This window comes from Taudactylus pleione, unplaced genomic scaffold (genome assembly GCF_031769625.1).
Source record: "Taudactylus pleione unplaced genomic scaffold, aTauple2 ptg000015l, whole genome shotgun sequence".
Taxonomy (NCBI): domain Eukaryota; kingdom Metazoa; phylum Chordata; class Amphibia; order Anura; family Myobatrachidae; genus Taudactylus; species Taudactylus pleione.
In genome coordinates this window covers 22338828-22352926 of record NW_028284417.1, presented here as the reverse complement: position 1 = coordinate 22352926, position 14099 = coordinate 22338828, and the positions used below count along the sequence as shown (strand labels likewise).

At 44.4% G+C, this 14099-nt stretch overlaps 2 protein-coding genes across 3 annotated transcripts in view; one reads left to right on the top strand and one right to left on the bottom strand.

The window, feature by feature from the left end:
• RARS2 (arginyl-tRNA synthetase 2, mitochondrial) overlaps positions 1-10417 on the bottom strand; it is an 86743-nt gene extending 76326 nt beyond the window's left edge. The window contains exons 1-5 of the mRNA XM_088471930.1: positions 9877-10417; positions 7283-7356; positions 4702-4798; positions 2465-2548; positions 2284-2381 (exon numbers count right to left, since the gene is read on the bottom strand). Coding sequence (XP_088328056.1) covers positions 2284-2381; positions 2465-2548; positions 4702-4798; positions 7283-7356; positions 9877-9912 — 389 coding nt within the window. The 5' untranslated portion in view covers positions 9913-10417. The remainder of the gene's footprint in view (positions 1-2283; positions 2382-2464; positions 2549-4701; positions 4799-7282; positions 7357-9876) is intronic.
• ORC3 (origin recognition complex subunit 3) overlaps positions 9864-14099 on the top strand; it is a 111613-nt gene continuing 107377 nt past the window's right edge. For both annotated transcript variants that reach the window (XM_088471907.1, XM_088471916.1), the window contains exons 1-2: positions 9864-10156; positions 12331-12365. In XM_088471907.1, the coding sequence (XP_088328033.1) occupies positions 12342-12365 (24 nt within the window). In that variant the 5' untranslated portion in view covers positions 9864-10156; positions 12331-12341. The remainder of the gene's footprint in view (positions 10157-12330; positions 12366-14099) is intronic.

The window sequence follows — 14099 nt, the reverse complement described above, 5'->3', positions numbered from 1 at the left end:
GAAAGTACTTTTGCAGCCTGCACAATAACCTTATTCAGCTCTGGACCAAAAAGAATGCCAGCCTTGAAGTGGAGCACTTCAAGAGAATTCTTGGACTCCGAATCCACCTCGCTGGACACAGCCACAAAGCCCTCCTAGTGGAGCTAGCCATAAGCTGGAACCAAGGTAGCTGCATCCTGCACTGCTTCGCAAACATGTTCTGTAGTACCCCAGAGCTATTTTGCCAAGCATGGACAGCCTGAAGCCCTTCAAGGAGTTGGTCCGACCAACGTTCCATGGCTCTAGATACCCATTGTGTAGCCATCATTGGCCGGATAGAAATCACTGTATCAATGAAAACCGACCAGATACAAACTGCCAGTTTCTTGTCAAGCAGGTCTCTAGAGGATACTGACCCGGGGACTGGAAGAGTAGTCGTCTTGGCCAACCGTGCCACAGGGAGCATCCATTCCCAGTGGACTGTTCTAATTTCTGCACGTGGCCCGTCAGCAGCGAATAGGGAGATGTAATCCACCTGGGAACGGCAAACTTATTATCCACAGTTTTCCAGGATAGATTTGAATATGATGGAAAGGTAACCGTCCTCTTCTGCCTACTTTTAAATGGCCCAGAAGTCTCGGCGGGGGAGTCCAGACCCACTTGGTAGCGCCCCTTCCCGGGCAGCCTGTCTGCACCGCACTGCTCTTCCATGACAGTGGTGAGCCATGGGATAAACATGGAAGATGGCATGGCCATTCTCGGACGGCATGGTCACTGCTACCCTCTAACAGGATGACAGCTCCGGCCAGCCACGGGTCAATACAGTCCCCTGTGCCAAGGACTGGAATAGGAGAGCAGGCAAGTGAACACTTATTCCCTCCCCGGCAATTACAATGGTACAGCAGTGCAGAGGTAGAAGCCTCCGTTCCTCACTGCTCTGCTGCTGCCGGTCTCCCGATGTGTGCTGCGTGTCACAGCACACATCTCCTAGAGTAAAAACAAGGAAAATAATTACAAATAAACTACAGTTTAACACGAAGCCCAGCTCCCTTATAAGATACTGATGACTTCACAGTCCTGCAAAAAGAGCAGCCACAGCAAGGGACGATCCTAAGGATTGCACATGACCACTTGCTAGAAGGGGGAGAGGGCAGGGGGAGCTGAGGCTTCTGCAGTGCAGTCAACAGCCCAGGCTGGTAGGAATCCTATCGCAGTCGCCCCCTGGCAGTGGCTATAGTCGGTGGAGAAGGGAAGCTACAGCTTACTTGAGCCTCCTGAGCTTGACCTGCAGGAAGATTTTCTAATAACTCACTATCTAATAACTCAACAGATATTATTTCTACCAATGACACTATAAAAGAGGTTATCATCAGTGTTTACATTTATTGATGATAATAATTTCAATATGGGATCAAAATTATCATATGCCGCATTGTCTAACCTTTACATTTTACCCTAGCCAAGCCTGCACAGAACATACTGATCTGTGCAGTGCTTCTGTATGGATGGGTTTTTGACGTTGTGTTTGTACTTCTAAATGCCATCGGTTTTGAGTTGAAAGATCATTTTGAACAGAAAAAACTACTGACATTGCCGTTGAGTTTCAATTGAAGCTGAAACCTGAATATTAGCAAATCTAGATTTTGTTTTACATCAAAATCCGTCGATTTTGGTTTCAATTTACCCCCAGGTGTCTGGCTACACACTCCTAAGTCCAGATCAGATAAAATTAGTTAAGGGCCTAAGAAAATGTATACTAGCCTATATAAATATGGGATTTCCAGAAAGCTTGTGACGTGGGGAATTTTAGATAATGGTATAAGCCTCATGTTCAAAATTTAATAAATCCATTTAAAAATGACTCCAGTCTTCTCACAGTGCCACTAGTATTCCCCTCCAAATTAATTTGTATAGGAGAGCTCCTCATAGTAGCTGAATTAAGAAAAGCTTTGTGATCACATCTGTGTGCATGATAAAATCATTAAAGAACACTTTTTTTCTTTTGTCTGAAGTTAATGGAAAATGGGTTTCTGGACAAGATTTCATACATGTATCATATATTGCTGATATTAGAACATTCTGGTAATTAATATAAGTCAGGATGTGATTTCACAGATATATGGCACTCAATACTGAACAACCTTTAAATTTGTTTTTCAGTATAACATTTTCTTAAACATATTATAAACATTAAGAAAATATAGTTCTTTGTACTATTTAATATAAAAAATATTTCGCTTTTATGGGTTCATGTTACTACTCCCAGCAAATAAAAACATGTAAATATATAAACGGTGCACATACCTGTATTCAACCACTGTAAGACCTTTTGGCGAGTCTGACAATAGCTCAGAGTTAAATCCATACCTAGAGCCATCTTGACTTATTTTGTGTAAAACAGACTGAAATATAAAATATACATACACTATTATGACAGTATACTAACAACTTGTATTCTGTATTTTGAACCAATAGGAAAACTCACCTTAACTAATAAATCTCTGTTGATTTTGAATGTGATGGATCCCCGACCAGTGCCTATTTCACTTACTATTGAGTCACAGGTTAGCTGGAATACAAATAAATATATAGCGAAGTAATATATTTCAGTAGTAAGATATGTGCTAGAAGAGGTGGAAGAAACAGGTAACAAAATAAACAACAAAAAGTCCCCCAATGGTACTTACGTCAATGCAGTAGCAAAATAAAATAAAAAAAGTAGGTTGTGACAATATCACTTTAAGGCGGCAACTTCTAGGTATTGGGATCTTTAAAAGGATCAGTATTTTGGGACCCATGCCCACCCGTGGGTGTCTAGTTTCCTGGGGCAAATTGGGATGGAAAACCACACTGGAAAATTTCTGAAAGCAGCCCGAAATAGGGTAACAGGGTCTGTGGAGGGGTGGTGCAGGAGGATGCAGTCCCATTACACGGGACTAAAGATAGGTCTAGACACCTCGGGGGGAGATTAGGGTTAGGCACCCCCAGGTAGGGTTAGGTTACAGGGAGGGGGATTAGGGACACCACCGCCAGGGGGTGGTTAGGGTAAGGCACCCCCCCCCAGTGCAGGAAGGGTGGTTATGGTTAGGCACCACACAGGGGATGTTAGGGTACTCACCGACCCCTGTCGGGATTCTTCACAAATGATGATGCCAGCGTCTGTATTTTGACCGCCGGCATCCAATCCATCGGTGTATCATACAGATTCCGGTGCAGGATATCAGTATGTGCTGTACTATGGACATCATACTGGTCCATATTTGCTAGAATTGGATCATAAGTTTTAAATACTATATGATGTGACCTAATGGTTCCTTTTGACTAGTGGGCACTATATGAAATATTGGATCCTATATGCTGGTAATTATGTGATGTCCTAAATATTTGGTCTGGTCAATATGTGATGTCCTGAGTGTTTGGTCTTGTGATTATGTGATATTCTGACACAAAAACACTACAACAGCACTCTATAGGATCTTATAAACATACGCAATATAGAAGGCAGTATAAAAATGGGCTTGATTCAATTCAGCGCAATGCTGAATAGCCACGGGAGGGAGCTCCCGAAGCTATTCAATTCACTGCGCTGTTTGGTCTGACAGTTGCCAGTTAAGTTGAAGAATGCCGGTTCTCACGACTTATCCTGGGTGTGTAGTAACGAGAACCGGCATCTCCAACTAAACTGCCGGCCGTTCGGCTGTTAGGGCTGCACTAAGCGTGGCTGGCACTTTAATTGGATTTCTCCTCGCACCCTCAGGGGGAATTAATTTGTTTTCTGGCACCCGCAGCTCCCTTCTAAAATGATGGGCGATATTCACTTGTGCCGCTGGGAGCCCATAATGCAGATTAGGGGCATAAAGCGGCTAATGCTGTCGGATTTCTGCTCGTATCCTCTGCGATAAGTAATGGGTCCCCACGGCACTCTCACCCAGTGGCACAAACTAACAAATAGCTCCCGACGAGCTACAGGCACCCAAAAACTACTGAATTCCCCCATATGGACCTATAGTAGAAAACAGACATACTGCATTGAGTCCCCTTACTGAAATACACTTACTACAGCCTATATACACCCACACACAGATCTACATATCACCACAGCCCCTATATACTGACACACAGCCCCTATATAACAGCAGTAACAGTCACCCGCTGTACTCACCCATCAGCTGGTGGCTTAATCCACCCCTGCTAGTGTCCTCCTCGGGCCATTTGCAGTGGGCTGTGGCAATTTAGGGACAACACCAAGCTAATGGTGCTGTAACCCCGTTCTGTGGGTACACTGAGTTCCATAAAGGAGCTGAGAACCCCGAGGAAGATACTAAATAAAATAAAAAAATTACTAGAACCAATTAAAAGCCTTGTGCCACTCCTGCAGGCACTACATTAAAAAACTTAGTAGCAGGTCGGAGACAGGAGGGTTTAAGAGGAAGGGGAGTTCAGCATTAATAGAATTACTATTTAGGGCCTACTCCTCAGCCCAATGTTTCTTCTGTCCCCATATAGGATGAAAGAGAAATATGCGATTTAGGGGATACCTTAAGTGTGGCATAGGTGCGTATTAAATCATGGGCATTGCCACTGAATTTAAATGACCCCTATATTTGAAATTTGCATTATATGTTCTCCAATACTAACACATTTAAAGGTCTATTAATTGACACAGTGAAAAATAAAATAAAATAAAAAAAAAACAATGCACATTTGCGTTTCTTATAATACCTTTTCTGCAACAGCTTGTGCCTTCTCCTTGTGGTCGGCTGTATCACTAGGATCATCTAACACAGAAGTCACATGTAGCTGAAAGTCAGGGGATGCACTAGGTGGAGAAAACAAAAACTGTATGTGTGACAAACTTGTGATACGCTAAAGCAGTGATTTGTAACCTTTTTCAACTCGCGGCACACTGAACAAGATTTTAAAATTGCTAAGGCACATCATCAGTCCCCCACTGGAAAAAAAACACACACATTGGCCCCATGGGAAAAAACACTCACTGATTGGCCCCGCACAAGTAGAATAACAGACATTGGCTACCATAGAAAAACAAACACACACGAATTCCCCCCCCCCCACAAAAAAAACAACACACAATGGCCCCCACAGAACAAAAAATTAAACAAGATGGTCCCCATAGAAAGAAAACAAACACACACACATTGGCCCCCACAGAAAATGCAAGCATATTTGTTTGTTTTTTTTCTGTTGGGGCCAACCAATCACATTACTCCCCACAGGAAAAAAAAATAAAAAATCACATTGGCCTCCACAGAAAAAAAATAAATAACCAGCTGAGAAGGCTCACTGTCGCCCCTGTCCTGTCCCTCATTGGCTGGGGTTGCTCAGTCACACTCAGTGACTGAGCACACAATGCAGACCTGGGAGCAGTGTGCAGGTGGGCGTGCAACATGGCATGCGTGATCTATGTCATGCCATCGCGTCTTAATAGGTCACAACCTGGGCGCGCCTGAGCCTCCTGGAAGAGCCCAAAACTGCCCGGGCCAGCAGTACAAGTAATGTCAACACTGACTTCACGGACCTCACGGCACACTTGACAACCACTCACGGCACAGTAGTTGAAAAATGCTGTGCTAAAGGATACAAAAATATGAATGATTTATCAAAAAAGATCACTAGCAGAAACCTAGATGGGTTATTATAACAATGTCATGGTTTGCTAACAATAACAAGGCTAGCTCTGAGTTCTATGAAATATGGAAGAATATAAAATACAGAAGCTCATGTCACAATCCCAATAGAAAATACTTTTTTTTGTTTGTTTCTCAACTACATAGATCCGACTCATATCAACAAGCTGCAACAGTATATACAAAAGGGAACAATAGGTATTGTGTGAATAATTATGCCACTAGACACACAACTCTACAGAGATCAATCTCTACCTTTCAAGATTTAAAAAAAAAAAAAAAAAAAAACTAACTGTATTACAGTCTTCTGGGGAATGGCCTTGCCCATTACAGGCCTGAATCAGAGGTGGATGCAGTGTCGATGCCGCACACCGTTGGCCGATGTTTTAAGCCTGTGTATGCATCAGAGTTGCACTGCGCATGGGTCCCGATGGTTACCGCCATGCAGAATGATTTGGACACAAGAGCCGTGGATTTCAGTGGGCATTCCTGGGAGGTAATAGGGGGGTGGTTAGACAGGGACGGGCGTGTCGCCGACAGTAACTGCATCTAATGGAGCAGTAGAGCAGAAATTGCATAGGGCTGGTGCAAGTTTCAATGGTGCAGATGCGACAAAAGACGGAAGCTTTTCCCTTCTGATCTGCGGGAGGTTTCTGTCTTCCCTGAGCTCACCTTAAGACATATGCGTTAAAGTTTTGACAGGTGTACCGTCCCAGTCAAACTCCCCACCTGCCACTGTCCCCGAAGCGGGGATACATCTGCCTCCACCTAAGAATCAGCCCCAAGATGTACATTTCTTGCAATACAACAGTTCAGCTCAATTGTATTTTCTGGATTTAGTGATAACAGGTAGCATTGGTATAATAGTATGTGCTTTTGATTCTGTCATATGATATGTTGTAAATGCATAGGTCTAGTGTTCCCGCTAAGTTGTTGTAGTGGGGCGCCGCGCCCTGCCAGATTTTAAAAGGGCAAAATGCGCCCTGCCCTGTTAACGGCGCACCACTAAAACAGCCTGCCCTGAGCCTTCCCCTCCCATGGGCCAAGGGGTGGGAAAAGTTGCGGTGAACGATCACCGCTAGGTGAACAGACGCCATTCGGGGAGAGCCTGGCTCCTCTGTAAGTGCTGGGCACGCCCCCAAGAGTGACAAATTGTAGTTGTGTCAGAAGGACTTGCCTCCTCCCTGGCCAGCCACTCCCCCTTTTCAGGAGCACGCACGTAGAAGCTCTAGTGCCCTGCCTTTCCCGCAGCCTAGCGGGAACACTAAGGGCCTGATTCAGAGCCGGACGCTCTGACCAGAGCGCTCGCTCTGAATCAGGGCCCTCCTCCATTAAAATGGAGCGTCCTCCTGGAAGCTCGTATAGCTGTGGGTCACCACCCACAGCATATACGAGCGTCCAAAAAGATGGTCGCTATGGTCTTGACCATCGCGACCATCGGACTTGCGACGGAGATCCTGCGGTAGCACGACGGAGCTCCCTCCGTCGTGCGCAGTGGGGAACATCGACCCACTTGCGAGCGTACTGCCGCTTGCGAGTGGGTCTGAATGACCCCCTAAGTCTATGGTGACACTCAAATGTACAAATAACAAAGTCAAAGGGTGGTGTAAAGAAAAACTCAATGAATACAATGAAGAAAATAAAAATACATTTACCGTCTCCTCTGAACTGGAATTGCATGAATGCGATGAAGTAATTTTTCTGACGGCACACCCACAACTCGGGAAACCTATAAACAAACAAAAAAAAAAAAACCTATCATTAACAAACATCATACAGTAAATAACACAAGTCACTGTGCGGACTATAAGAGACAGCTTGGTAATTATTTTTCTGTTTAGTTTGTTTCTTCAGACTGCAAATCATTACTGATAGTTATGCAGATCCGAGACTACCATGGCAACCACAGTCATATGACACAGACAGAAGTGAGAAGAGTGGTTTTGTAATGCCCCTCTGAGCTCTGTGACATCTTCCCTATCCATCTACTAGCTATACTTTTACATTTATTACCAGTTATTTATGTAGTGCACACATATTCCGCAGCGCTTTACAGAGAAAATGTGTCCATTCACGTCAGTCCCTGCCCCAGTGGAGCTTACAATCTATGTTCCCTATCACATGCTGACACACATACACACTAGGGTTAATTTTGTGGGGAGCCAATTAACCTACCAGTATATTTTTGAGTACCCGGAGAAAACCCAGGCGCGCACAGAGAGAATATACAAACTCCACACAGGTAGGGCCATAGTGGAAAATGAACCCACAACCTCAGTGCTGTGAGGCAGTAATGCTAACCATTACACCGTCTGTGCTGCCCAAACATGACATGTTGTGAGCCTGTGTACGGCATGCTGACTGTTAATGACAATCAATCAATCAATTTAATTTGCCGTGTAACATCTTCACCCTCCTCTGCCACAACATTATATGTAACCCAGTGGCAGCCATAACTGTTTGTCCTTTAAGAGGAATTGAAAAATAATGTGTATGAGCATAGCTAAGACGTATGACTATCAGCCCCTATACTTGCCCACTTTTTACAAAAGGCCCCCTGGGAGATGCCAATAGGGAAGACTAAGGTGGGAGAAGTGGTGTTGTGAATAGTCATCATAGCTCCGACAACACTATACAAGGAGGGGATGTGCAGCGGGGCCATGATGACGCTAATCATGTCATTGAGTCCCTGGACCGCCCAAGTCCCTGGGAAAGCGAGTAGATGCAGGAGGCCAAGCTACTCTCTCCAGAGACTTGGGACAAGTGGAGAAATTGCCCATAGCAACCAATCAGCCTTTAGTTATCATTTAACCAGTACACTCTATAAAATGATAGCTAGAAAAAGATTGGTTGTTATTGGCAACTTCTCCAACTGTCTTCTTTAGTAGGTTTTATACATTATCCCACACATAAGATTAATGTGACTATTGACGGCTACGCTAGCGATGGACGATGGTTTTAGACCATTGATGGTTTGTGTTTCGCACAAGCACAGTCAGCACCCAAGGAAAACATATTTGTGTTTCACCATCGCGCTCAGCCATTAATATTATACCACTGGTGGCTGGCCATCTATGGTGAAAATACTCCTCATTGGCTTCTGACCATAGATAGTCAACGATCAACCCTACATAAGACACCTGGACATTCCAGGAGAGTAGGTAGATATAGATGTATGCCTAAAAAGAAAAACACACTGTGCTGCTCTCACTGTACGGGGTCAATTCAAATAAATGCGAGTTAGGTTCTATGAGCTGTTTTCACGAAGAACTCACCCTGCTAATTACATTTGCAATTAAATTCCATTAATTTTTCAGAGGAAATTCCCTTTTTTTTTTTTTCTATGCGCACCCCCAATTCTTATATTTTTTAAGGTAAAAATGTCTGGTACACCCCAATGAATAAGCATAAACTTGGAGGGGTTTAAATAGCTTTGACCAATAAAGGCATTAAATGAATTTCTTGAAAAAGCTGAATAATGGGTTAAATGACGTGGGACAGGTACGTGGAGGTGTAAATGACATGGGACAGGTACGTGGAGGTGTAAATGACGTGGGACAGGTACGTGGAGGTGTAAATGACGTGGGACAGGTACGTGGAGGTGTAAATGACGTGGGACAGGTACGTGGAGGTGTAAATGACGTGGGACAGGTACGTGGAGGTGTGTGGAGGTGTAAATGATGTGGGACAGGTACGTGGTGGTGTAAATGATGTGGGACAGGTACGTGGAGGGGTAAATGATGTGGGACAGGTACGTGGAGGGGTAAATGATGTGGGACAGGTCCGTGGAGGGGTAAATGATGTGGGACAGGTATGTGGAGGTATAAATGACGTGGGACAGGTACATGGAGGTGTAAATGATGTGGGACAGTCACACCCTCACGCAACTACCACAAATTGCCAATTCTACTTTAGCTCATTTCCGGAGTGTGCGCATTTACATGATGTATGTGAGTTTTATGGAACAAAATCGCAAACTCGCTCCTAACTGAAATTACTCCTAAATTGTTTACTAGTTTTGTTATTGCTCTTGTATTTTTTTTTTTTATACAAACAAAATGTTTAAACAGCAATTGCAAATACTATATTATGATTTGTTTACTCCGGTTCATCAGCGTTTAATGCTAAAATAAAATCTTCTAAAACAAGTTAAGAAAAACAAGGAAATACGTTTGAGATGCCGGGAAATACACAGCCCCATCCCACGTCTGCTCTCTTATGCTGCAGCTACAAGGACATCCTACAGTACCTGCTCGGCTATGGCTCTCCTGAAGTGACAGGCCATGTCCTCTCTGCAGGGTGCGGGCTATAGGACACAGACTGCTCGCTGTACACTTCCAGCAGCAGGGACACAGGAAGCCGCATGTCACAGTGACACACGTGGGTCTCCGATCACCCGGCCTCCGGAACACGCTCTCCGCCAATCCCGGCCTCCGCTGAGGCTTTGACCTCTCTGGAGGGATGGAGCAACGGCGTCAGACACTGGCGGGAGCACTGGGCACCGGAGAATCCCTACACTGCTGCTGCTGGTGAGCGGTGCTATTGCTTACGTTACCCGTCTCTCGGTTACAGGAGCGGCCTGTGCTGTTAGTTTTTTTTCTAGCTGCCGTCTGTGGTATATACAGACACATTACACGAGTATGCGATAACCTGAGTGTGTTATTGATATATGTAATCTATGATGCTTGGCATTTCTTTCTACTGTAAAGCAGTGGTGGATGTGCCGGTGCACATGCGATTTAGGGATTAGATACTTGTGATAGTGATTGCTGGATGTATTTGCATATCTTCTAATACACAGGTTCTCAAATTCGGTCCTCAGGACCCCAAACAGTGCATGTTTTCCATGTCTCCTCACAGAATCACAAGTGAAATAATTAGCTGCACCTGTAGATCATTTAAAATGTGTCAGTGAGTAATGAATGCACCTGTGCACCTGCTGGGTGACCTGGAATACGGGACCTATGCGGGGTCCTGAGGACCGAGTTTGAGAACCACTGTTCTAATATATATAGAGCTGCTATTATCCAAGCAAGCAGTCTGGGATATAAATATGCAGAGTAGAATGGAAGTTGGCTGTAATTACTCCTGCATTGTGTGCATATATATATTCATGAATGCAGAGTTGTACTCCTCTCTGTGACTGGACCACCCCTATATGTGCGCTTGATTTTAATAGTCAATATAATTATCAGTTCGCTCTTGCAACAGCCCTGTCCCTAGTTTTAAAGATCCTTCTGAAAACAGGTGTACTTAGGTGCATGCACATCTCTCCATAGCCAATTTCTTTGTTAAGTGCAATTTTAGTACATGGAGCCACGTGCTTGAAAAATTACAGAAGCTGATTGGTTGGTACTTTGGGGTCTATTCATGAAGCAGAGAAGAGCCCTGTTTAGCTGAAATCAGGGCTCTTCTCTGCTTCGTGCTATTCATGGAGCTAGTTTACTGTGGAGAAGTGTATTACTTCTCCAGCGGCACCCCCGCTCCATGCCTGCGGTATGCAATCGGGAAGCCGGCTGACATACTGACAGCTGGCTTCCTGACTGTCATATCCCGGCGAGGGTTAAATGACCGGCGTCTAGATGTAGACAAAGGAACGGAAGCTCAGCTTTCCATTCATCTCCTGCGATACAGATTCGCCTTCTGTGAACTGTTTCGCCATCTGAGGATGACGTTATCTGTACCGCAAGCCAGACAAAGTAGGTTAGTTGCATACTTCCCTGCTGTCCACCCGGCGCTGGCACTGCCCCCTTTTCCCAGCGTCCATTGCAGCAGGTCTCATCTGACCTGCTGCTCTCGGACGCCGGAGCATGCGCAGTGAGAATACAGATATATCGGGCTCCCGATATATCTGTATTCTCACTGCGTCCAGGGCTCGCGGAAGAGCCGGACAGGTAAGTGTACATGAGTGGTTACTAAACATCACTATATATAGCATCGATGTGATGCGATATATAGTGATGTTCATAGTGAGCCACTTCATGTTCTTTATGAACCCTTTTATCTCTCTCCAAGGTTTGGTAAATCTCCCTTTTGGAGAGCAATAAATTGGAGAAGTTGCCCAAAGAAACCAATCAGCTTAAACTGTGCTAGATGCATGATGTATAGGCCCCATAACAGTCATCTATCTATTGGGCCAGTTCCCTGTGCTGATGCTTGGGTCGTGTGTTCGGCAAAAAACAACATGTTGGACAGTCTCGATTCGCAGATTCCATCCTCGGATTAGCATGGAGACGGGGAAAGTGTCTCTGCACAGGTAGTACATCCTCGCATAGGCAGGGATTTGCCCGCCAAATGTAAGGCCTGCATTAGAGGCTGATTGGTTGCTTTGAGCAAATTCTCAACGTTCTCTCTCCAAGGCTTGATACATATCCCCCAAGGCCACCTAAGAGGTCTTTAAAAGAGCAGTTGATTGAGAATTTCAATAAAAGAGCCTAGTAACAGATGTACAAAGTTATACAGGGACAAGAGTCAGAGAAAAAGAAACAAAATACATTCAGTATTAAAGTAGGAAAAATTACATGTTACCCATAATACAATAATCAGCCTATAGCTATCATTTATCAAATACAATGTATAAAATGATAGCTTAAACTTATTGGTTGCTATGGGCAACTTATCCTATTGTCCTATTAAGTAGGTGTGATACTTCTCTCCCTGGAGATCCTAGACTTCATTTTATGTCTCCCTTTTTATTTTCCAGTGTCTAACAACATGGCCACATCGTCAGTTTCCAAGGTAATACATTTCATTCAATACAACAATGTGGTCTTTCATATTTGCATATAAATGCTTTTTAACAAAAAGTGAGCATTGGGAATGAAAGCATTGGGGACAAGCATATGCATTGCCATATCAGTGTACTGTAGCTCTGCGTACAACCTGACCTCTATGCCATTCATCAAATCCAGCCTTTTAAACATGTGCTCATCTAAAGGAATACAGAGAGAAAACATTCAATAGTAGAATGTTAGAGGGTTGGATCTGATGGCCTCTAGGTTAAATAAAAAGATTCCCTGTTATGGAGGAAGATCCAGAGATGCTCAGGCGACCATAGTAGATACCCTGGCCCTGACAGCATCTTGGTCGTTTCAGCTTGCTCATCTGTTTCCACCAATGCCTCTGTTGCCGAAGGTCCTCCCATGGATCTGGAAAGAGGGAGCACATGCTTCTTGTAGCCACAGATTGGCCGAGAGGGTGTAACATCCCGGTCTGTTGTTCATGCTGAGTCCACCTTTGCGAATACCCATAAGGCAAAATGTGCTCACTCAAGTACTGTTTCGGAACCAAAATTTGCAACATCTGGCACTTGAAACCCAGATCTTGAGATGTATATGGTTCTCAGAGGCGATGGTACAGATTATGATTACGATAGGAAGCAAATTACAGCAGCCATCTGTCATAAGATCTGGTTGTTGTGAGAGCCAGGGATTGCTGGCCTCTCGATTTAAGTTGTATTTTCCTTATTTCTTACAGGCTCTTTTGAAGGGCTAACTTTCTACCTTATCTATTCTTTTATCAGAGGTGATTAGCTTTGCTGTCAGACTTTTATGCATGGGATTGTTAGGATTCAATCTCCTTATGTTCCACCAGTTTCACCATGGGATCTGAATCTGGTTTTGGAGGTGTTACAGCGAGATCCTTTTGAACCTTTTTAGTCGGTAGATTTAAGGTGACTTGTGTGGAAAGTTGTTTATTGTTTACAAGGAGAGTCTCCAAGCTGACCGCTCGCTCTTCTAAATCTGTTTTACATGTTCACACAGATAAAGTGGTTTTGCATACAAGCCCGTAGTTTCACCTAAATCTTGTTTCGAGCTTTCATTACATTTATGAGATTGTTTTGCCGGCATTTTAGCAGTCATATTCTTCACAGGGGAATTCTTTTCTCCATTTCTGTGCCGTGGTCAGGGCATTGTTCATTTATGTGAAGATGACCTCTTTTTTTTCGCAAACGGATACTGTATTAGTTTTGTTTGAAGTTCACAAGGGGGGCTGGCCGACTTCCAAGCAGTCCTTTGTGCAGTGGATTAGATCTATTAGACAGGCGTATTTGTCTGTGAGACAGCTGATTCCGGATCCCATCACGGCACATTCTAAAAGGGCTGAGAGCAGCTCCTAGGCAGTGAGGCAGGGTGCCTCGGTTGAGTAGTTGTGCAGGGTAGATGACCACCCTGGTTTGAAGTTGACCATACCCTGCCGCAAGCACTGCGAGCACTTAAAACAAGCCAGGTGACGTGTACTATGACGCTGTCTTTTAATTATGCACACCTCTAAAATGCCGTTGAGATTCTCAGGCACGCCTGCGTTTGCACCTCCACTCCCCCGTTTTTAATGGCCAGCCCCTGTTATCACCTACAAATGGCTTCCCCTGTCACTCACTCTGCTGGGCTGTCTATGTGCAGCGAGCAAATGCATTGTGAACTTTTGTTAAGGTATGCGCACTGCGATGCATACGCACAATGCATACCATCG